This window comes from Pseudophryne corroboree, chromosome 3, assembly GCF_028390025.1.
Source record: "Pseudophryne corroboree isolate aPseCor3 chromosome 3, aPseCor3.hap2, whole genome shotgun sequence".
Taxonomy (NCBI): Eukaryota; Metazoa; Chordata; class Amphibia; order Anura; family Myobatrachidae; genus Pseudophryne; species Pseudophryne corroboree.
This window is the reverse complement of record NC_086446.1, coordinates 807,050,285-807,075,084: the sequence shown is the minus strand read 5'-3', so window position 1 is coordinate 807,075,084 and position 24,800 is coordinate 807,050,285. Positions and strand designations below refer to the sequence as shown.

Below are 24,800 nucleotides of genomic sequence, written 5' to 3'. Positions count from 1 at the left end.
GACGAAGAGGAGGTGCACTACCCCCCACAGGTGCCTCACACCCTGTGCACAGTGACGGAGAGGAGGTGCACTACCCCCATAGGCGCCTCACACCCTGTGCACAGTGACGGGGAGGAGGTACACTACCCACACAGGTGCCTCACACCACGTGCACAGTGACGGGGAGGAGGTACACTACCCACACAGGTACCTCACACCCTGTGCACAGTGACGGAGAGGAGGTACACTACCCACACAGGCGCCTCACACCCTGTGCACAGTGACGGAGAGGAGGTACACTACCCACACAGGCACCTCACACCCTGTGCACAGTGACGGAGAGGAGGTACACTACCCACACAGGTACCTCACACCCTGTGCACAGTGACGGAGAGGAGGTGCACTACCCACACAGGCGCCTCACACCCTGTGCACAGTGACAGAGAGGAGGTGCACTACCCACACAGGTACCTCACACCCTGTGCACAGTGACGGAGAGGAGGTGCACTACCCACACAGGTACCTCACACCCTGTGCACAGTGACGGAGAGGAGGTGCACTACCCACACAGGCGCCTCACACCCTGTGCACAGTGACAGAGAGGAGGTGCACTACCCACACAGGTACCTCACACCCTGTGCACTGTGACGGAGAGGAGGTACACTACCCACACAGGCGCCTCACACCCTATGCACAGTGACGGAGAGGAGGTACACTACCCCCACAGGCGCCTCACACCCTGTGCACAGTGACGGAGAGGAGGTGCACTACCCACACAGGTGCCTCACACCCTGTGCACAGTGACGAAGAGGAGGTACACTACCCACACAGGTGCCTCACACCCTGTGCACAGTGACGAAGAGGAGGTACACTACCCACACAGGTGCCTCACACCCTGTGCACAGTGACGAAGAGGAGGTACACTACCCACACAGGTACCTCACACCCTGTGCACAGTGACGGGGAGGAGGTACACTACCCACACAGGTGCCTCACACCACGTGCACAGTGACGGAGAGGCGGTACACTACCCACACAGGTACCTCACACCACGTGCACAGTGACAGAGAGGAGGTGCACTACCCACACAGGCGCCTCACACCCTGTGCACAGTGACAGAGAGGAGGTGCACTACCCACACAGGCGCCTCACACCCTGTGCACAGTGACAGAGAGGAGGTACACTACCCACACAGGCGCCTCACACCCTGTGCACAGTGACAGGGAGGAGGTGCACTACCCACACAGGCGCCTCACACCCTGTGCACAGTGACAGGGAGGAGGTGCACTACCCACACAGGCGCCTCACACCCTGTGCACAGTGACGGAGAGGAGGTGCACTACCCACACAGGCGCCTCACACCCTGTGCACAGTGACGGAGAGGAGGTGCACTACCCACACAGGTGCCTCACACCCTGTGCACAGTGACGGAGAGGAGGTACACTACCCACACAGGCGCCTCACACCCTGTGCACAGTGACAGAGAGGAGGTACACTACCCACACAGGCGCCTCACACCCTGTGCACAGTGACAGGGAGGAGGTGCACTACCCACACAGGCGCCTCACACCCTGTGCACAGTGACAGGGAGGAGGTGCACTACCCACACAGGCGCCTCACACCCTGTGCACAGTGACGGAGAGGAGGTACACTACCCACACAGGCGCCTCACACCCTGTGCACAGTGACGAAGAGGAGGTACACTACCCACACAGGTACCTCACACCACGTGCACAGTGACGAAGAGGAGGTACACTACCCACACAGGTGCCTCACACCACGTGCACAGTGACGGAGAGGCGGTACACTACCCACACAGGTACCTCACACCACGTGCACAGTGACAGAGAGGAGGTGCACTACCCACACAGGCGCCTCACACCCTGTGCACAGTGACAGAGAGGAGGTGCACTACCCACACAGGCGCCTCACACCCTGTGCACAGTGACAGAGAGGAGGTACACTACCCACACAGGCGCCTCACACCCTGTGCACAGTGACAGGGAGGAGGTGCACTACCCACACAGGCGCCTCACACCCTGTGCACAGTGACAGGGAGGAGGTGCACTACCCACACAGGCGCCTCACACCCTGTGCACAGTGACGGAGAGGAGGTGCACTACCCACACAGGCGCCTCACACCCTGTGCACAGTGACGGAGAGGAGGTGCACTACCCACACAGGTGCCTCACACCCTGTGCACAGTGACGGGGAGGAGGTACACTACCCACACAGGTGCCTCACACCCTGTGCACTGTGACGGAGAGGAGGTACACTACCCACACAGGTACCTCACACCCTGTGCACTGTGACAGAGAGGAGGTGCACTACCCACACAGGCGCCTCACACCCTGTGCACAGTGACGGAGAGGAGGTGCACTACCCACACAGGCGCCTCACACCCTGTGCACAGTGACAGAGAGGAGGTGCACTACCCACACAGGTACCTCACACCCTGTGCACAGTGACGGAGAGGAGGTGCACTACCCACACAGGCGCCTCACACCCTGTGCACAGTGACAGAGAGGAGGTGCACTACCCACACAGGCGCCTCACACCCTGTGCACAGTGACGGAGAGGAGGTACACTACCCACACAGGTGCCTCACACCACGTGCACAGTGACAGAGAGGAGGTGCACTACCCACACAGGTACCTCACACCCTGTGCACAGTGACGGAGAGGAGGAATAATTGCATATTTCATGTTGCCAGTGGTTGCCACCAATCCTTACCCATTACTACCCACACTTCCCCATCAGTGATAAATGTGCCAGTGCTGTGTATTGTGCTGGAGTTGTACTAGGTCTGTGTGGGATCAGGTGGTCTCCCGAGTTACGCCCTGGGGAAATACGGCTCTTTCCACATTCACTCATGACAGGAGGAGAATCGGGTGGCGGGCGCTGTGGCATTGGGAATAGATAAGACACTCACCCACATTTTCTGCACCTTCCTTGTATCAGGGAAGGAATGGGCTGTGACATATACAGAACTAGGAAGCATCTGACTTACCGTAAACTCTGCGACTCCCTCTGGATCTGCTAACAGGTTGTCCAGAGAGGTGGCCCACTTTTGAGATCCTTTAAGGTTTTGGTCTTGGCCATGTAACCCATCACTGACATGATATTCTGGGGAGAAAGAGACTGGTTTAGACCATCAGTAGCCACGGAAGGAGATGTTATACACAGACTATACAACCTGTGATGATTGAAAGGGAGGAGAGAGATGGGTTGGTAGTTGGAGAGAGTGGTTGGATCAAGGGTAGATTTTCTAATAGGGGAGACAAGTGCATACTTGAAGGCAGAGGGGACAGTGCCTGATGAGAGGGAGAGATTGAGAAGGTGGGTAAGATGGGAACAGGCAGAAGTAGAGAGGTAGTGGAGGAGGCGGGAATAATTAGGGTCAAGTGGGGAGGTCGAGGAACAGATGAGGACCATGACTTCCTCTCCAGATACAGGGAAGAAAAATGTCAGAGTTGGTAGGAGGAAAGGAGAGGGGGAGGGGGTGTCAGGGAATGGAGGAGGATGTTTGCTCAGGTTTTGGTGGGATGTTACAGTATATCCTGATGTATGGAGTCAATTTTGGATGTGAAGTAGGTGGCAAAGTCAAGAGCAGAGAGTGAAAAGGGGAGTTGAGGCAGGGGTGGGCAGAGGAGTGAGTTGACAGAGGCAAAGAGGCGCCGGGGGTTTGAGGATTGGGAGGAGATGAGTATGATTGTTTAAGGAGGGGAAGGGCAGTACTGAAGGACGAGAGCATAAATTTGAAATGGAGGAAGTCCACTGTCGCTCAGGGGAACGTGAGCATTTTTGCAGATACTGTGTCTGATGCATTTGGTGTGCCAGGGTTGAGGTGTTGATCTGCGAGGGTGAATAGTGGTTGGTGGAGTGACAGAGTCAAGAGCAGAAGTAAGGGAGGCATTGTATGTGGAAGTGGCTTGTTCAGGGCATGAGAGAGACAGTATAGGAGGGAGAAGTGAGTGGAGCAGGGAGGATAGGAAAGTGGTGTAGATAGCCTCTTAGTGATGGTAGCCTTAGGAGGTAGAGATGGAGAAGCAGAGAGAGATGAAGTAAAGGAGAGCAAGTGGTGGTCAGAGAGGGGGAATGGGGAGTTGGAGAAATCAGAAATATCACAACGGTGAGTGACGACCAGATCCAGTGAGCTCCCGTTCACATGAGAGGGTGAGGAGGTCCACTGGGAGAGAGGAGTGAAGAGGTGAGGCTAAGGAGTTTAGTGGTAGAGGGTGAGGAGGTCCACTGGGAGAGACGAGTGAAGAGGTGAGGCTAAGGAGTTTAGTGGTAGAGGGTGAGGAGGTCCACTGGGAGAGACGAGTGAAGAGGTGAGGCTAAGGAGTTTAGAGGCATGAGATTTTATTGAGATATTGGTTGCAGTAATTAGGACGGAAGGACAGAGGGATGGTAAATGACAGCTACTCGAAGGTGAATATCACGTTCTGGGAAATTTGTGGATCCAGATTCAACTCAGGAGACTCTGGAGTCCCAGGATCTTTGAACAAAAGACGTGCGGGATGAATAAAGGATTTTTGCATGGATGATATTTATTAATGGAGCAATCAACAGTAGTTCCAGATTAGAGTATTGTCCCAATTCCACATGGAAAGTTCAATACGACTGCTGGAGGTGAGAAAAACCTGGTTCCCGTAATCCGTTGTGACGGAGGACTCCAAGGTTTTAGGTAACTGTGGACTGAGGCTCAGAGGCAGGGTAGGCTGCAGAGTACTGGAGGTTACCAAGGCTGGAATAGAATTTAGCAAGACCGACTCTGGATATGATGCAGCCGAAAGCTGGGAGCTGGTTACAGACAAGTGCTGCACGGATGCTGCTGCAGAGCACAGAGAACTGTGGCCACAGCCTAGACTGTGGAGGACGTTCCACTGGCAAATTCTGCTTCCTGGTCTCCCAGATTTATAGCACGGATCCCATTGGTTGCTGCAGCCAGAACCTCTTCCTGAGAGAAGGAAGGGCAAAACACACCTTTGCCAGAATCAATGATGGCGACGCCAGAAGCAGACACCGATAACTCTACACCCAGCCTGCCTCTCTTCTGCTTCCTCCCACAGGCCTCAGCATGCCTGCCTGCGCACCTCGCCCAGCGCCAGCAGCCCGCACCCCTGCCGGAGAGACCCCACCAGAGCACCCGGACTGGTAAGTCCCGGCCCTCCCGCACCTGCCAAGGCAAAACCGTGACATTGGACAGGTTGTATAGCATAGGCGTATAGCATGGACCTCAAATGTAGAGAATGTAAGGGACGTTTCTGGATGTATGAGATGGTATGAGCAACAAGAGGGTAGTAGGACCCCAACACCACCCGCATGGTGACCCCTGGGTCGGGGGTATGTGAGAATGTGATTCCTCCAGCAGAGAGAACTGGTGTCAGAGTGAGTAATCCAGGTGTCAGTGATGGCCAGGAGATGCAGGGAATTGGAGATGAAAAGGTCATGGGTGGGGACCAGTTTATTACAGACAGATCTGGCATTCCCGAGGGCACAGGGTAGGGGGAGAGACTCTGAGGAGTGATGTGAATGATGTTATCGGGGTTGCAGTAGCGATGAGGGGAGATGTAGTTAGTAGGCCGGGATACACAGGGTGTAGTGACGGTGCAGGCTCCTGAGCTAGGAAGGGACACTGCTGGGGTTGAGCACGGAGGGAGTAAAGCGTGGTACTGATGGAGGTGGTGACAGGGAGGGGAGGGAGCAGGGCAGAGGAGTGGAGGAGTGGGCCCAAGGCGGGGCAGAGGCGGATAACAGTGGGGCGACAGGGGAGGAGTGGAAGGGAAGCCATGGGGTGGATGGGAGACAGGGGCGGGGAGAGAGGAGATGTAGGAGACTAGGGAGGTGATCCAGTATGCATAAGCGATCCTTACTACATTTCCCCGATGGCTGGGTCCTGCGCATGAGCAGAAGGGGTCCTGTGAACTCCGCACATAAATGCCAATGCCTGATTGACAGGGAGAGGTGTCTGGAGGGAGGGGCAGCCGGCATCCTGGAAAAAGGGGGGGTGTGGGTGTCACCCCCCTTTTCCAGGAGTGGATGCAGTTTCCTTGGCATCGCAAGGCCACCTGCAACGGCACGCCTGAGAGAGCTGAGTCCATTGCAGATGAACATCATGTCCGATGCGATCACAGCGCAAATGCAGGGAGGAGGTGGTATGGAGGCAGGAGGTGGTATGCAGGGAGGTGGTGGTATGGAGGTAGGAGGTGGTATGCAGGGAGGAGGTGGTATGGAGGTAGGAGGTGGTATGCAGGGAGGAGGCGGTATGCAGGGAGGAGGTAGCATGCAGGGAGGAGGTGGTATGGAGGCAGGAGGTGGTATGGAGGCAGGAGGTGGTATGGAGGAGAGGAGGTGGTATGGAGGAGAGGAGGTGGTATGGAGGTAGGAGGTGGTATGCAGGGAGGAGGCGGTATACAGGAAGGAGGTGATATGGAGGCAGGAGGTAGTATGCAGGGAGGAGGCGGTATGCAGGGAGGAGGTGGTATGGAGGCAGGAGGTGGTATGGAGGCAGGAGGTGGTATGCAGGGAGGAGGTGGTATGGAGGCAGGAGGTGGTATGCAGGGAGGAGGTGGTATGGAGGCAGGAGGTGGTATGCAGGAAGGAGGTGATATGGAGGCAGGAGGTGGTATGCAGGGAGGAGGTGGTATGGAGGCAGGAGGTGGTATGCAGGAAGGAGGTGGTATGCAGGGAGGAGGTGGTATGGAGGTAGAAGGTAGTATGTAGTTAGGAGGTGGTATGGAGAAGAGGAGGTGGTATGGAGGCAGGAGGTGGTATGCAGGGAGGAGGTGGTATGGAGGCCAGAGGTGATACGCAGGAAGGAGGTGGTGTGCAGGAAGGAGGTGGTATACAGGGAGAAGGTGATATGGAGGCAGGAGGTGGTATGCAGAGAGGAGGTGGTATGGAGGCAGGAGGTGGTATGGAGGCAGGAGGTGGTATGCAGGGAGGAGGTGGTATGGAGGCAGGAGGTGGTATGCAGGGAGGAGGTGGTATGGAGGAGAGGAGGTGATATGGAGGCAGGAGGTGGTATGCAGGGAGGAGGTGGTATGGAGGAGAGAAGGTGGTATGGAGGCAGGAGGTGGTATGGAGGAGAGGAGGTGGTATGGAGGCAGGAGGTGGTATGCAGGGAGGAGGTGGTATGGAGGCAGGAGGTGGTATGCAGGGAGGAGGTGGTATGGAGGAGAGGAGGTGATATGGGGGCAGTAGGTGGTATGCAGGGAGGAGGTGGTATGGAGGAGAGAAGGTGGTATGGAGGCAGGAGGTGGTATGGAGGAGAGGAGGTGGTATGGAGGCAGGAGGTGGTATGCAGGGAGGAGGTGGTATGCAGGGAGGAGGTAGTATGCAGGGAGGAGGTGGTATGGAAGCAGCAGGTGGTATGCAGGGAGGAGGTGGTATGGAGGCAGGAGGTGGTATGCAGGGAGGAGGCGCAGGGAGGAGGAGGTGTGCAGGGAGGAGGTGGTGTGCAGGGAGGAGGTGGTATGGAGGCAGGAGGTGGTATGCAGAGAGGAGGTGGTATGGAGGCAGGAGGTGGTATGCAGGGAGGAGGTGGTATGGAGGCAGGAGGTGGTATGCAGGGAGGAGGTGGTATGGAGGAGAGGAGGTGGTATGGAGGCAGGAGGTGGTATGCAGGGAGGAGGTGGTATGCAGGGAGGAGGTGGTATGCAGGGAGGAGGTAGTATGCAGGGAGGAGGTGGTATGGAAGCAGCAGGTGGTATGCAGGGAGGAGGTGGTATGGAGGCAGGAGGTGGTATGCAGGAAGGAGGTGGTATGCAGGAAGGGGGTGGTATGGAGGCAGGAGGTGGTATGCAGGGAGGAGGTGTTATGCAGGGAGGTGGTGGTATGGAGGAGAGGAGGTGGTATGGAGCCAGGAGGTAGTATGCAGGGAGGAGGTGGTATGCAGGGAGGAGGTGGTATGGAGGCAGGAGGTAGTATGCAGGGAGGAGGTAGTGTGCAGGGAGGAGGTGGTATGCAGGGAGGAGGTGGTATGGAAGCAGCAGGTGGTATGCAGGGAGGAGATGGTATGCAGGGAGGAGGTGTTATGGAGGCAGGAGGTGGTATGCAGGGAGGAGGCGCAGGGAGGAGGAGGTGTGCAGGGAGGAGGTGGTATGGAGGCAGCAGGTGGTATGCAGGGAGGAGGTTGTATGCAGGGAGGAGGTGGTATGGAGGCAGGAGGTGGTATGGAGGCAGGAGGTGGTATGCAGGGAGGAGGTGATATGCAGGGAGGAGGTGATATGGAGGCAGGAGGTGGTATGGAGGCAGGAGGTGGTATGCAGGGAGGAGGCGCAGGGAGGAGGAGGTGTGCAGGGAGGAGGTGGTATGCAGGGAGGAGGTGGTATGGAAGCAGCAGGTGGTATGCAGGGAGGAGGTGGTGGGCAGGGAGGAGGTAGTATGCAGGGAGGAGGCGGTATGGTGGGAGGAGGTGGTATGCAGGGAGGAGGTTGTATGCAGGGAGGAGGTGGTATGGAGGCAGGAGGTGGTATGGATGCAGGAGGTAGTATGCAGGGAGGAGGCGAATGAAGGAGGTGGTATGGAGGCAGGAGGTGGTGGGCAGGGAGGAGGTAGTATGCAGGGAGGATGTGGTATGCAGGAAGGAGGTGGTATGGAGGCAGGAGGTGGTGGGCAGGGAGGAGGTAGTATGCAGGGAGGAGGTGGTATGGAGGCAGCAGGTGGTATGGAGGCAGGAGGTGGTATGCAGGGAGGAGGTAGTATGCAGGCAGGAGGCGGTATGGTGGGAGGAGGCGGTATGCAGGGAGGAGGTGGTATGGAGGCAGGAGGTGGTATGCAGGGAGGAGGCGCAGGGAGGAGGAGGTGTGCAGGGAGGAGGTGGTATGGAGGCAGCAGGTGGTATGCAGGGAGGAGGTTGTATGCAGGGAGGAGGTGGTATGGAGGCAGGAGGTGGTATGGAGGCAGGAGGTGGTATGGAGGCAGGAGGTGGTATGCAGGGAGGAGGAGGTGTGCAGGGAGGAGGTGGTATGCAGGAAGGAGGTGGTATGGAGGCAGGAGGTGGTGGGCAGGGAGGAGGTAGTATGCAGGGAGGATGTGGTATGCAGGAAGGAGGTGGTATGGAGGCAGGAGGTGGTATGCAGGGAGGAGGTGGTATGCAGGGAGGAGGTAGTATGCAGGGAGGAGGTGGTATGGAAGCAGCAGGTGGTATGCAGGGAGGAGGTGGTATGGAGGCAGGAGGTGGTATGCAGGGAGGAGGTGCAGGGAGGAGGAGGTGTGCAGGGAGGAGGTGGTGTGCAGGGAGGAGGTGGTATGGAGGCAGGAGGTGGTATGCAGAGAGGAGGTGGTATGGAGGCAGGAGGTGGTATGCAGGGAGGAGGTGGTATGGAGGCAGGAGGTGGTATGCAGGGAGGAGGTGGTATGGAGGAGAGGAGGTGGTATGGAGGCAGGAGGTGGTATGCAGGGAGGAGGTGGTATGCAGGGAGGAGGTGGTATGCAGGGAGGAGGTAGTATGCAGGGAGGAGGTGGTATGGAAGCAGCAGGTGGTATGCAGGGAGGAGGTGGTATGGAGGCAGGAGGTGGTATGCAGGAAGGAGGTGGTATGCAGGAATGGGGTGGTATGGAGGCAGGAGGTGGTATGCAGGGAGGAGGTGGTATGCAGGGAGGAGGTGGTATGGAGGAGAGGAGGTGGTATGGAGCCAGGAGGTAGTATGCAGGGAGGAGGTGGTATGCAGGGAGGAGGTGGTATGGAGGCAGGAGGTAGTATGCAGGGAGGAGGTAGTGTGCAGGGAGGAGGTGGTATGCAGGGAGGAGGTGGTATGGAAGCAGCAGGTGGTATGCAGGGAGGAGATGGTATGCAGGGAGGAGGTGTTATGGAGGCAGGAGGTGGTATGCAGGGAGGAGGCGCAGGGAGGAGGAGGTGTGCAGGGAGGAGGTGGTATGGAGGCAGCAGGTGGTATGCAGGGAGGAGGTTGTATGCAGGGAGGTGGTATGGAGGCAGGTGGTATGGAGGCAGGAGGTGGTATGCAGGGAGGAGGTGATATGGAGGCAGGAGGTGGTATGGAGGCAGGAGGTGGTATGCAGGGAGGAGGCGCAGGGAGGAGGAGGTGTGCAGGGAGGAGGTGGTATGCAGGGAGGAGGTGGTATGGAAGCAGCAGGTGGTATGCAGGGAGGAGGTGGTGGGCAGGGAGGAGGTAGTATGCAGGGAGGAGGCGGTATGGTGGGAGGAGGTGGTATGCAGGGAGGAGGTTGTATGCAGGGAGGAGGTGGTATGGAGGCAGGAGGTGGTATGGATGCAGGAGGTAGTATGCAGGGAGGAGGCGAATGAAGGAGGTGGTATGGAGGCAGGAGGTGGTGGGCAGGGAGGAGGTAGTATGCAGGGAGGATGTGGTATGCAGGAAGGAGGTGGTATGGAGGCAGGAGGTGGTGGGCAGGGAGGAGGTAGTATGCAGGGAGGAGGTGGTATGGAGGCAGCAGGTGGTATGGAGGCAGGAGGTGGTATGCAGGGAGGTAGTATGCAGGCAGGAGGTGGTATGCAGGGAGGAGGCGGTATGCAGGGAGGAGGCGGTATGCAGGGAGGAGGTGGTATGGAGGGAGGAGGTGGTATGCAGGGAGGAGGCGCAGGGAGGAGGAGGTGTGCAGGGAGGAGGTGGTATGGAGGCAGCAGGTGGTATGCAGGGAGGAGGTTGTATGCAGGGAGGAGGTGGTATGGAGGCAGGAGGTGGTATGGAGGCAGGAGGTGGTATGCAGGGAGGAGGAGGTGTGCAGGGAGGAGGTGGTATGCAGGAAGGAGGTGGTATGGAGGCAGGAGGTGGTGGGCAGGGAGGAGGTAGTATGCAGGGAGGATGTGGTATGCAGGAAGGAGGTGGTATGGAGGCAGGAGGTGGTATGCAGGGAGGAGGTAGTATGCAGGCAGGAGGTGGTATGCAGGTGGTATGCAGGGAGGAGGTGGTGGGCAGGGAGGAGGTAGTATGCAGGGAGGAGGCGGTATGGTGGGAGGAGGTGGTATGCAGGGAGGAGGTTGTATGCAGGGAGGAGGTGGTATGGAGGCAGGAGGTGGTATGGATGCAGGAGGTAGTATGCAGGGAGGAGGCGCAGGAAGGAGGTGGTATGGAGGCAGGAGGTGGTGGGCAGGGAGGAGGTAGTATGCAGGGAGGATGTGGTATGCAGGAAGGAGGTGGTATGGAGGCAGGAGGTGGTGGGCAGGGAGGAGGTAGTATGCAGGGAGGAGGTGGTATGGAGGCAGGAGGTGGTATGGAGGCAGGAGGTGGTATGCAGGGAGGAGGTAGTATGCAGGCAGGAGGTGGTATGCAGGGAGGAGGTGGTGGGCAGGGAGGAGGCGGTATGGTGGGAGGAGGCGGTATGCAGGGAGGAGGTGATATGGAGGCAGGAGGTGGTATGGAGGCAGGAGGTAGTATGCAGGTGGTATGCAGGGAGGAGGTATTATGTAGTTAGGAGGTGGTATGGAGGCAGGAGGTACAGTAATATGCATCTCCTCCTGCACCTGCATTGCTAAGGGCTGCAAGCAGTGAATGAGGCCCTAGGAGAGAAGGATAGAATTGGGTGCGTGGGACAGAATACAGGACAGGGCAGACAAGCTGTGCTGGGGACGTAGCGATAGGCTGGACATACTGTGGATGAGGTAAATAGGAGTATATATTTGGGAATAGGAGTGCTGGATGTATGATAGAGGAGTGATTGCAGACATGCAGGTGTAAATACACAGCTGGAAGTGCTCAGTGCAGCATATGTGTAAGACGCTCACACACGTTACACAGCGAGCGCATTGTACAATGTTTCCCACACGCGCCGCCGGTGGGGTTGGCCGCAGACGTCTCTGACAGTGTGTTAGGCTATGAGGAAGAGCAGAGTCACTTTACCATTTCCTGTCATAAATAAATACATCTGTAAAGCATGTGCTAGTGGAAAATTACCTATTCACTTATTCCGACACAGTGTCAGCAGCGAGAGGCGCGTCTGTGGTTTGGAAACGTTTTCTGGGGCATTTCCATTGACTTGCAAAATCGCTGGCTATTACATTTAGTGACCGTCATCTTCCACATTAGAAAAATCAGGACTGCGATTAGCAAGTCGCCGGAAAATCGATGGAATTGCCGCAGATTACAAAACAAAATCCCGGATTATTACTTTTCCTCTGTGTTTTTTTAATTTTATTTATTTATTCACAAATGAATTTAAACTTTTCCAATGGATTAAAATGAAACAGACGAAACGTAAACTAAGATCTTATTATAAAAATGATTTGGTGAATGAGTGGCCACCAGGCAAGCATACCCAACACCCACCGTCACTGCGGCCGGCTTCCTACCATGTCCACCCTCACTGCGGCCTGCTGACTACCCTTATCCACCGTCACTGCAGCCTGCCCTTATTCACCCTCACTGCGGCCTGCTGACTACCCTTATCCACCGTCACTGCGGCCTCCTGCCTACCCTTATCCATCGTCACTGCGGCCTCCTGCCTACCCTTATCCACCATCACTGCGGCCTGCCGCCTACCCTTATCCACCGTCACTGCGGCCTCCTGCCTACCCTTATCCACCGTCACTGCGGCCTCCTGCCTACCCTTATCCACCGTCACTGCGGCCGGCTTCCTACCATATCCACCGTCACTACGGCCGGCTTCCTACCATATCCACCATCACTGCGGCCGGCTTCCTACCATATCCACCATCACTGCGGCCTGCTGACTACCCTTATCCACCGTCACTGCAGCCTGCTGACTACCCTTATCCACCGTCACTGCGGCCTCCTGCCTACCCTTATCCATCGTCACTGCAGCCTCCTGCCTACCCTTATCCACCATCACTGCGGCCTGCCGCCTACCCTTATCCACCGTCACTGCAGCCTGCTGACTACCCTTATCCACCGTCACTGCGGCCTGCTGACTACCCTTATCCACTGCGGCCTGCTGACTACCCTTATCCACCGTCACTGCGGCCTCCTGCCTACCCTTATCCATCGTCACTGCGGCCTCCTGCCTACCCTTATCCACTGCAGCCTGCTGACTACCCTTATCCACCGTCACTGCGGCCTGCCCTACCCTTATCCACCATCACTGTGGCCTCCTGCCTACCCTTATCCATCGTCACTGCGGCCTCCTGCCTACCCGTATCCACCATCACTGCGGCCGGCTTCCTACCATATCCACCATCACTGCGGCCGACTTCCTACTATATCCACCGTCACTGCGGCCTGCCCTTATCCACCGTCACTGCAGCCTGCCGCCTACCCTTATCCACCGTCACTGCGGCCTGCCGCCTACCCTTATCCACCGTCACTGCAGCCTGCCGCCTACCCTTATCCACCGTCACTGCGGCCTGCCGCCTACCTTATCCACCATCACTGCGGCCTGCTGCCTACCCTTATCCACCGTCACTGCGTCCGGCTTCCTACCATATCCACCGTCACTGCGGCCGGCTTCCTACCATATCCACCGTCACTGCGGCCGGCTTCCTACCATATCCACCGCCACTGCGGCCGGCTTCCTACCATATCCACCGCCACTGCGGCCGGCTTCCTATGATATCCACCGTCACTGCAGCCTGCTGACTACCCTTATCCACCGTCACTGCGGCCTACCCTACCCTTATCCACCATCACTGCGGCCTCCTGCCTACCCTTATCCACCGTCACTGCGGCCTCCTGCCTACCCTTATCCACTGCAGCCTGCTGACTACCCTTATCCACCGTCACTGCGGCCTGCCCTACCCTTATCCATCGTCACTGCGGCCTCCTGCTTACCCGTATCCACCATCACTGCGGCCTCCTGCCTACCCTTATCCACCGTCACTGCGGCCTCCTGCCTACCCTTATCCACTGCAGCCTGCTGACTACCCTTATCCACCATCACTGCGGCCTCCTGCCTACCCTTATCCATCGTCACTGCGGCCTCCTGCTTACCCGTATCCACCATCACTGCGGCCGGCTTCCTACCATATCCACCATCACTGCGGCCGGCTTCCTACCATATCCACCGTCACTGCGGCCTGCCCTTATGCACCGTCACTGCAGCCTGCCGCCTACCCTTATCCACCGTCTCTGCGGCCTGCCGCCTACCCGTATCCACCGTCACTGCAGCCTGCCGCCTACCCTTATCCACCGTCACTGCGGCCTGCTGCCTACCCTTATCCACCGTCACTGCGTCCGGCTTCCTACCATATCCACCGTCACTGCGGCCGGCTTCCTACCATATCCACCGTCACTGCGGCCGGCTTCCTACCATATCCACAGCCACTGCGGCCGGCTTCCTATGATATCCACCGTCACTGCGGCCTGCTGACTACCCTTATCCACCGTCACTGCGGCCTACCCTACCCTTATCCACCATCACAGCGGCCTCCTGCCTACCCTTATCCATCGTCACTGCGGCCTCCTGCCTACCCTTATCCACCATCACTGCGGCCTGCCGCCTACCCTTATCCACCGTCACTGCGGCCTCCTGCCTACCCTTATCCACCGTCACTGCGGCCTCCTGCCTACCCTTATCCACCGTCACTGCGGCCGGCTTCCTACCATATCCACCGTCACTGCGGCCGGCTTCCTACCATATCCACCGTCACTGAGGCCGGCTTCCTACCATATCCACCATCACTGCGGCCTGCTGACTACCCTTATCCACCGTCACTGCGGCCGGCTTCCTACCATATCCACCATCACTGCGGCCGGCTTCCTACCATATCCACCATCACTGCGGCCGGCTTCCTACCATATCCACCGTCACTGCGGCCGGCTTCCTACCATATCCACCGTCACTGCGGCCGGCTTCCTACCATATCCACCATCACTGCGGCCGGCTTCCTACCATATCCACCATCACTGCGGCCGGCTTCCTACCATATCCACCATCACTGCGGCCTGCTGACTACCCTTATCCACTGTCACTGCGTCCGGCTTCCTACCATATCCACCGTCACTGCGGCCGGCTTCCTACCATATCCACCGCCACTGCGGCCGGCTTCCTATCATATCCACCGTCACTGCGGCCTGCTGACTACCCTTATCCACCGTCACTGCGGCCTACCCTACCCTTATCCACCATCACTGCAGCCTCCTGCCTACCCTTATCCACCATCACTGCGGCCTCCTGCCTACCCTTATCCACCATCACTGCGGCCTGCCGCCTACCCTTATCCACCATCACTGCAGCCTGCTGACTACCCTTATCCACCGTCACTGCGGCCTGCTGACTACCCTTATCGACCGTCACTGCGGCCTGCCCTACCCTTATCCACCGTCACTGCGGCCTCCTGCCTACCCTTATCCACCGTCACTGCGGCCTCGTGCCTACCCTTATCCACTGCAGCCTGCTGACTACCCTTATCCACCGTCACTGCGGCCTGCCCTACCCTTATCCACCATCACTGCAGCCTCCTGCCTACCCGTATCCACCATCACTGCGGCCGGCTTCCTACCATATCCACCATCACTGCGGCCGGCTTCCTACCATATCCACCATCACTGCGGCCTGCCCTTATCCACCGTCACTGCAGCCTGCCGCCTACCCTTATCCACCATCACTGCGGCCTGCCGCCTACCCTTATCCACCGTCACTGCGGCCTCCTGCCTACCCTTATCCATCGTCACTGCGGCCTCCTGCCTACCCGTATCCACCATCACTGCGGCCGGCTTCCTACCATATCCACCATCACTGCGGCCGGCTTCCTACCATATCCACCATCACTGCGGCCGGCTTCCTACCATATCCACCGTCACTGCGGCCTGCCCTTATCCACCGTCACTGCAGCCTGCCGCCTACCCTTATCCACCATCACTGCGGCCTGCTGCCTACCCTTATCCACCGTCACTGCGGCCTGCTGCCTACCCTTATCCACCGTCACTGCGGCCTGCCACCTACCCTTATCCACCGTCACTGCGGCCTGCCGCCTACCCTTATCCACCGTCACTGCGGCCTGCCACCTACCCTTATCCACCGTCACTGCGGCCTGCTGGTGGTCCAGGACAAATTAAAGTTATTTATGGTCAATATAATAGGCAAAATCAGTGCTGGTGGCTTCCAATCATATGTGGACAAACAGAAGCAAATCCTGTCCCTCACCACATAACTGACCCTAAGGATGACATATAAACACAATTTACTACATTATATCTTTTTTTTCTAAATCTCTCAATAAGAAACTTTTGCCTATGGGTGCTGTGAAAAAGTTTTCTGATTCTCTAGGGTGCCATGATTCCAAAAAGTTTGGGAGCCACCTACATGTACGTGACAATGGGGTGTACGAGCCTGTGACATTATCCTGACACGGCTGACATAGGCTGAGCCATTCCTATCAGGCTGCGATACATGGAGAACATTCAGCAGCCAGACATGTCCACTCCTGCCCTCATGGCAGAGGAGACGGCTGCATTCTGCCGCCATCACATGCTGCGGCTGGAAACTGCAGAGAAACGCGAAGCAGAACAAGGTGACGAGAGGATAAATATTGCAAATACCTCAGGAGAACTGTGAAATACTTCCTGTCCCTGAAATCACGCTTCCTCTTATGTGGCAGCTGTGACACCCTCCCCCGTAGTGAGAGACCGCCATCTGCATCCTGACATGCCACCCATACTGATACACCATCATCTCTGTCATGACATGTCACCCATACTGATACACCATCATCTCTGTCATGACATGTCACCCATACTGATACACCATCATCTCTGTCATGACATGCCACCCATACTGATACACCATCATCTCTGTCATGACATGTCACCCATACTGATACACCATCATCTCTGTCATGACATGTCACCCATACTGATACACCATCATCTCTGTCATGACATGCCACCCATACTGATACACCATCATCTCTGTCATGACATGTCACACATACTGATACACCATCATCTCTGTCATGACATGTCACCCATACTGATACACCATCATCTCTGTCATGACATGCCACCCATACTGATACACCATCATCTCTGTCATGACATGCCACCCATACTGATACACCATCATCTCTGTCATGACATGTCACCCATACTGATACACCATCATCTCTGTCATGACATGTCACACATAGTAAGGCACCATTGTCTGTATCATAACGTGCCCAATAGAACAAGACACCGTCACCTGTATTGTGACGTCCCCCAGTGTAAGACACTATAAGCCGCCCCCTGACATGTCTAGTCTAGTAAGACTGTAAGATTCCATCATCTCTATCGTGACATATTCGTTTACAGTAAAACACCGTCATCTGTATCATGACATGTCCCCATTATAAGACAGCCTTAGTATTGTACACGCTCCCCTGTAGTAAAACACAATAATTGTAAGAAAGGTCACAGGTCAGTCTATCCGGGGGCCGCTACCCTCAGGACAACAAAAATGCTTCTTATGACACAATTACTATTAAGATTAAGAAATATACATGGAAAATATACAAGTGTTTTAGGATGGGGGTCTATATGGCTGCATCATGGAGGAAGTGGCATGTCCCTAATGAAGCACAAGGGTCTGAAACGGTGTGCCACGCATCATGTTGATAATGAAGGATGACCTTCTTACTGCCAAATCCAAGGGCCACTACTCTCTGCTTATTCTCCTCGTCCTCTCTGCTGCTTCTGACACTGTGGACAATCCTCTCCTTCTGCAGATCCTTCACGCCCTTGGTCTGCGTGATACTGCCCTGTCCTGGCTGTCGTCCTACCTCTCTGACCGTTCCTTCTCTGTCTCCTCTCATGACTCCACCACACCCCCACTTCCACTAACTGTTGGTGTCCCCCAAGGATCTGTCCTTGGGCCTCTCCTTTTCTCTCTCTATACGTCCTCTCTAGGAGAACTCATTAGTTCTTTTAACTTCCAATATCATCTCTATGCTGATGTTACTCTGATCTACCTTTCCTCCCCTGACCTCTCTCCTACTCTCCTCACTCGTATCTCCAGCTGTCTCTCTGCTGTCTCTTCCTGGATGTCCCAGCGCTTTCTTACCCTTCACATGTCTAAGACTGAGCTGATCATCTTCCCTCCCTCCCGCATAACCTCACCTCCCACACTCTCATTATCCATCGATGGCACTACTATCTCCTCTAGACCCCAAGTGCGCTGTCTTGGAGTAATCCCTGACTCCTCCCTCTCCTTCACACCACACATTCACCACATCTCACACTCCTGCCACTTCTCATCAGAAACATCTCCAGTATCAGACCCTTTCTCACCCAGGATGCCCTGAGACCCTCATCCACTCACTGGTCATCTCCCGACTGGACTACTGTAATCTTCTCCTGACTGGCATACATGACAATTACCTCTCTCCACTCCAATCTATCCTCAATGCTGCTGCCCGGCTCATCTTCCTCACCAAACGCACTACGTCCACCTCTCCTCTCCTTCACTGGCTTCCCTTCCCTTCCCTTCAGAATCTAATTCAAGCTTCTCACACTCACTTACAAAGCCCTCACCCACTCCTCTCCCATCTACATCTCTGACCTTATCTCCCTTTACTCTCCCATCTGTCCTCTTCGCTCTGCTAATGCACGTCGACTCTCCTGCCTACGGATTACTTCCTCCCACTCCTACCTCCAAGACTTTTCACGTGCTGTTCCCTATCTCTGGAATTCCCTACCTCTCCCCCTCGGACTCTCCACCTCTCTACAAAACTTCAAACAGGCTTTCAAGACCCACTTCTTTACCAAACCCAGCCAACTCTCATCCTAACTCTTTGTTCCATGCTCTTCTGTGTCACCCCTATCTGCCCCACCCCTTTAGAATGTAAGCTCTCACGAGCAGGGCCCTCTTCCCTCATGTGCTTATCCCTGTCTTAGACTATCTTCTACTCCATAGTCACTACAATGGCACCTAAGCCTCAGTCTTGGCCACCCTGATGCTGGTCTCAGTGTCCTGTCCACTGATGCAGGAATGTCTATATACCATGTACTTGTCCTGCATTGTCTTATATGTAAGTCGCTGTTCTTGTTTTGCTCATTTATGTACTTTGTTATGCGCAGCGGAACCCCATGGGGGGAGAGACCATGCGTGACCAGTGTAAGTACAATGGGCCTTATTCAGAGATATGTGCTATTGTATTCGCAATGAATGTGTAAATATGCACAAATACTGCTGCCGCCCGCAGGTTTAGTGAGACGCCCACCAGCAAACTTGCATATCTCAGAATGTGCGCACACAGACGCCGCACCCATCACAGATAATCAGAGTAGTCCTCTTGTTGCTCAGCACTGCGCACGAAGTGACACGCCAGGGCCACTGTTACTGCGTGCGTGATCGCAGGCTGAGACATGACCAGAAAATGGCCGCGACATGACTGCGTTTTTGCCGCCATTCCCGAACTCTCCCACAAACACTTCCTGTCAATCGCAAATAAATCTGCTCTGAGGCCGCCATCGTGCTGTGATTCAGACACTTGCGCAGTCACACGATAAATGCACAACTGCCATAACATCGGTTTTGCATACTGTGAATCAGGCGCAATTGCGCAGTATGGCAGCACCTGCGGTGGCTCAGCGACAGTTACACATAATAATATATTTAGGCAGCGTCCCCTACTCATATCTGACGAGGTTCTTGTTTTACGTTCCAGACTTTTTTAAATTGAGAATAATGAAGATTATAATTCTGGTGGTAAGGAAACAGTAATATTGGGGTACAGTGACCATGTAGGGGTACACCCATCTCTAATAGGGAACACGGTGTACAGCACTGCTGGGCAACCAGCAACATGAAAAGAGACACCCGCAGCTGGGAACCTACACACTGGTTACACGCAGTGTCACATACAGTGTTGCAGATTGCATACAGTGTTACATACAGGTTACATGCAGATTGCATACAGTGTTACATGCAGATTGCATACAGTGTTACATACAGGTTACATGCACATTGCATACAGTGTTACATACAGGCTACATGCAGATTGCATACAGTGTTACATACAGGCTACATGCAGATTGCATAGAGTGTGACATACAGGTTACATGCACATTGCATACAGTGTTACATACTGTACAGGTTACACGCTGATACATGCAATGTCACATACAGCATTAAATGCAGATTGCATACAGTGTTACATACAGGCTACATGCAGATTGCATACAGTGTTACATACATGTTACATGCAGATTGCATACAGTGTTACATACAGGTTACATGCAGATTGCATACAGTGATACATACAGGTTACATGCAGATTGCATACAGTGATACATACAGGTTACATGCAGATTGCATACAGTGATACATACAGGTTACATGCAGATTGCATACAGTGATACATACAGGTTACATGCAGATTGCATACAGTGATACATACAGGTTACACACTGATACATGCAGTGTGACATACAGGTTACATGCACATTGCATACAGTGATACATACAGATTGCATACAGTGTTACATACAGGTAACATATAAATTTCATACAGTGTGACATACAGGTTACATATAGATTGCATACAGATTACATATAGATTGCATACAGTGTGACATACAGGTTACACGCTGATACATGCAGTGTGACATACAGGTTACATATAGATTGCATACAGGTTACATATAGATTGCATACAGTGATACATACAGGTTACACGCTGATACATGCAGTGTGACATACAGGTTACATGCACATTGCATACAGTGATACATACAGGTTGCATACAGTGTTACATACAGGTTACATATAAATTGCATACAGTGTGACATACAGGTTACATATAGATTGCATACAGGTTACATATAGATTGCATACAGTGTGACATACAGGTTACATATAGATTGCATACAGTGTGACATACAGGTTACATATAGATTGCGTACAGGTTACATATAGATTGCATACAGTGTGACATACAGGTTACACGCTGATACATGCGGTGTGACATACAGGTTACATATAGATTGCATACAGTGTGACATACAGGTTACATATAGATTGCATACAGTGTGACATACAGGTTACATATAGATTGCGTACAGGTTACATATAGATTGCATACAGTGTGACATACAGGTTACACGCTGATACATGCGGTGTGACATACAGGTTACATATAGATTGCATACAGTGTGACATACAGGTTACATATAGATTGCATACAGTGTGACATACAGGTTACATATAGATTGCGTACAGGTTACATATAGATTGCATACAGTGTGACATACAGGTTACACGCTGATACATGCGGTGTGACATACAGGTTACATATAGATTGCATACAGTGTTACATACAGGTTACATACAGATTGCATACAGTGTGACATACAGGTTACATATAGATTGCGTACAGGTTACATATAGATTGCATACAGTGTGACATACAGGTTACACGCTGATACATGCAGTGTGACATACAGGTTACATATAGATTGCATACAGGTTACATGCAGGTTACATATAGATTGCATACAGTGTTACATACAGGTTACATATAGATTGCATACAGTGTGACATACAGGTTACACACTGATACATGCAGTGTGACATACAGGTTACATATAGATTGCATACAGGTTACATATAGATTGCATACAGTGTGACATACAGGTTACACGCTGATACATGCAGTGTGACATACAGGTTACATATAGAGTGCATACAGTGTTACATACAGGTTACATATAGATTGCATACAGTGTTACATACAGGTTACATATAGATTGCATACAGTGTGACATACAGGTTACATATAGATTGCGTACAGGTTACATATAGATTGCATACAGTGTGACATACAGGTTACGTATAGATTGCGTACAGGTTACATATAGATTGCATACAGTGTGACATACAGGTTGCACGCTGATACATGCAGTGTGACATACAGGTTACATATAGATTGCATACAGTGTTACATACAGGTTACATATAGATTGCATACAGTGTGACATACAAGTTGCACGCTGATACATGCAGTGTGACATACATTTTACATATAGATTGCATACAGTGTGACATACAGGTTACACGCTGATACATGCAGTGTGACATACAGGTCACATAGATTGCATACAGTGTTACATACAGGTTACACGCTGATACATGCAGTGTGACATACAGGTTACATATAGATTGAATACAGTGTTACATACAGGTTACATATAGATTGCATACAGTGTTACATACAGGTTACATATAGATTGCATACAGTGTGACATACAGGTTACACGCTGATACATACAGTGTTACATACAGGTTACATATAGATTGCATAAAGTGTGACATACAAGTTACATATAGATTGCATACAGTGTGACATACAGGTTACACGCTGATACATGCAGTGTGACATACAGGTTACATATAGATTGCATACAGTGTTACATACAGGTTACATATAGATTGCATACAGTGTGACATACAAGTTGCACGCTGATACATGCAGTGTGACATACATTTTACATATAGATTGCATACAGTGTGACATACAGGTTACACGCTGATACATGCAGTGTGACATACAGGTCACATAGATTGCATACAGTGTTACATACAGGTTACACGCTGATACATGCAGTGTGACATACAGGTTACATATAGATTGAATACAGTGTTACATACAGGTTACATATAGATTGCATACAGTGTTACATACAGGTTACATATAGATTGCATACAGTGTGACATACAGGTTACACGCTGATACATACAGTGTTACATACAGGTTACATATAGATTGCATAAAGTGTGACATACAAGTTACATATAGATTGCATACAGTGTGACATACAGGTTACACGCTGATACATGCAGTGTGACATACAGGTTACATATAGATTGCATACAGTGTTACATATAGATTGCATATAGTGTTACATACAGGTTACATATAGATTGCATACAGTGTGACATACAGGTTACATATAGATTGCGTACAGGTTACATATAGATTGCATACAGTGTGACATACAGGTTACATAGGGATTGCATACAGTGTGACATACAGGTTACATATATATTGCATACAGTGTGACATACAGGTTACATATATATAGCATACAGTGTGACATACAGGTTACATATAGATTGCATACAGGTTACATATAGATTGCATACAGTGTGACATGCAGGTTACACGCTGATACATGCAGTGTGACATACAGGTTACATATAGATTGCATATAGTGTTACAACAGGTTACATATAGATTGCATACAGTGTGACATACAGGTTACATATAGATTGCGTACAGGTTACATAGGGATTGCATACAGTGTGACATACAGGTTACACGCTGATACATGCAGTGTGACATACAGGTTACATATATATTGCATACAGTGTGACATACAGGTTACATATAGATTGCATACAGTGTGACATACAGGTTACACGCTGATACATGCAGTGTGACATACAGGTTACATATAGATTGCATACAGTGTGACATACAGGTTACATATAGATTGCATACAGTGTGACATACAGGTTACATATAGATTGCATACAGTGTGACATACAGGTTACACGCTGATACATACAGTGTTACATACAGGTTACATATAGATTGCATACAGTGTGACATACAGGTTACATATAGATTGCATACAGTATGACATACAGGTTACATATAGATTGCATACAGTGTGACATACAGGTTACATATAGATTGCATACAGTGTGACATACAGGTTACGTCCTATGTACAGAGCTGTGGATGTGGCTGGAAACAGAGACATTATCAGAGACAGATGATGTGTAAGAAGTGACATAGATGCAGCAGAGAGAGTACATCTCTCACATCACACAGACACTCTATATCTACCTGATGGAGGTCTCTTCCTGCTCAGCCTGACCACAGCCCGCGTGAACATCTTCTGCAGCAGCAGAGCTGACACTCACTTCTGGATTCCGCCTCTCCTCAGCTCTGCTGCTGGGTGGCCCAAGGCGCGCGGGCTCCCCTACCTCCTTCCCTCCCACCCTGACAGTTACTTCCCTCTCACTGACTGTCTCTCACACACAGCATCTCTCCCCCTCTCTCACACACTGCCTGTCTCTCTCTCTCTCTCTCTCTCACACTCACACACACACACACACACACACACACACACACACACACACCATCTCTCCCCCTCTCTCACACACTGCCTGTCTCTCTCTCACACACACACACAGCATCTCTCCCCCTCTCTCACACACTGCCTGTGTCTCTCTCTCACACACACACAGCATCTCTCCCCCTCTCTCACACACTGCCTGTCTCTCTCTCTCACACACACAGCATCTCTCCCCCTCTCTCACACACTGCCTGTCTCTCTCTCTCTCTCTCACACACACACAGCATCTCTCCCCCTCTCTCACACACTGCCTGTCTCTCTCTCACACACACAGCATCTCTCCCCCTCTCTCACACACTGCCTGTCTCTCTCTCTCTCACACACACACACACACACACACACAATCTCTCCCCCTCTCTCACACACTGCCTGTCTCTCTCTCACACACACAGCATCTCTCCCCCTCTCTCACACACTGCCTGTCTCTCTCTCTCTCACACACACACACACACACACACACACACACACACACACACACACACACACAATCTCTCCCCCTCTCTCACACACTGCCTGTCTCTCTCTCACACACACAGCATCTCTCCCCCTCTCTCATACACTGCCTGTCTCTCTCTCTCTCTCTCACACACACAGCATCTCTCCCCCTCTCTCACACACTGCCTGTCTCTCTCACACACACACAGCATCTCTCCCCCTCTCTCACACACTGCCTGTCTCTCTCTCTCACACACACACACACACACACACACACACACACACACACACACCATCTCTCCCCTCTCTCACACACTGCCTGTCTCACACACACACACACACACACACACACACACACACACACCATCTCTCCCCCTCTCTCACACA

At 53.0% G+C, this 24,800-nt stretch overlaps 1 protein-coding gene across 1 annotated transcript in view; it reads right to left on the bottom strand.

Annotated features, from left to right (window-relative positions):
* RGS10 (regulator of G protein signaling 10) overlaps positions 1–24,448 on the bottom strand; it is a 49,182-nt gene extending 24,734 nt beyond the window's left edge. The window contains exons 1-2 of the mRNA XM_063962702.1: positions 23,687–24,448; positions 2,990–3,105 (exon numbers count right to left, since the gene is read on the bottom strand). Coding sequence (XP_063818772.1) covers positions 2,990–3,105; positions 23,687–23,735 — 165 coding nt within the window. The 5' untranslated portion in view covers positions 23,736–24,448. The remainder of the gene's footprint in view (positions 1–2,989; positions 3,106–23,686) is intronic.
* Between the last annotated feature and the right edge of the window lie 352 nt (positions 24,449–24,800).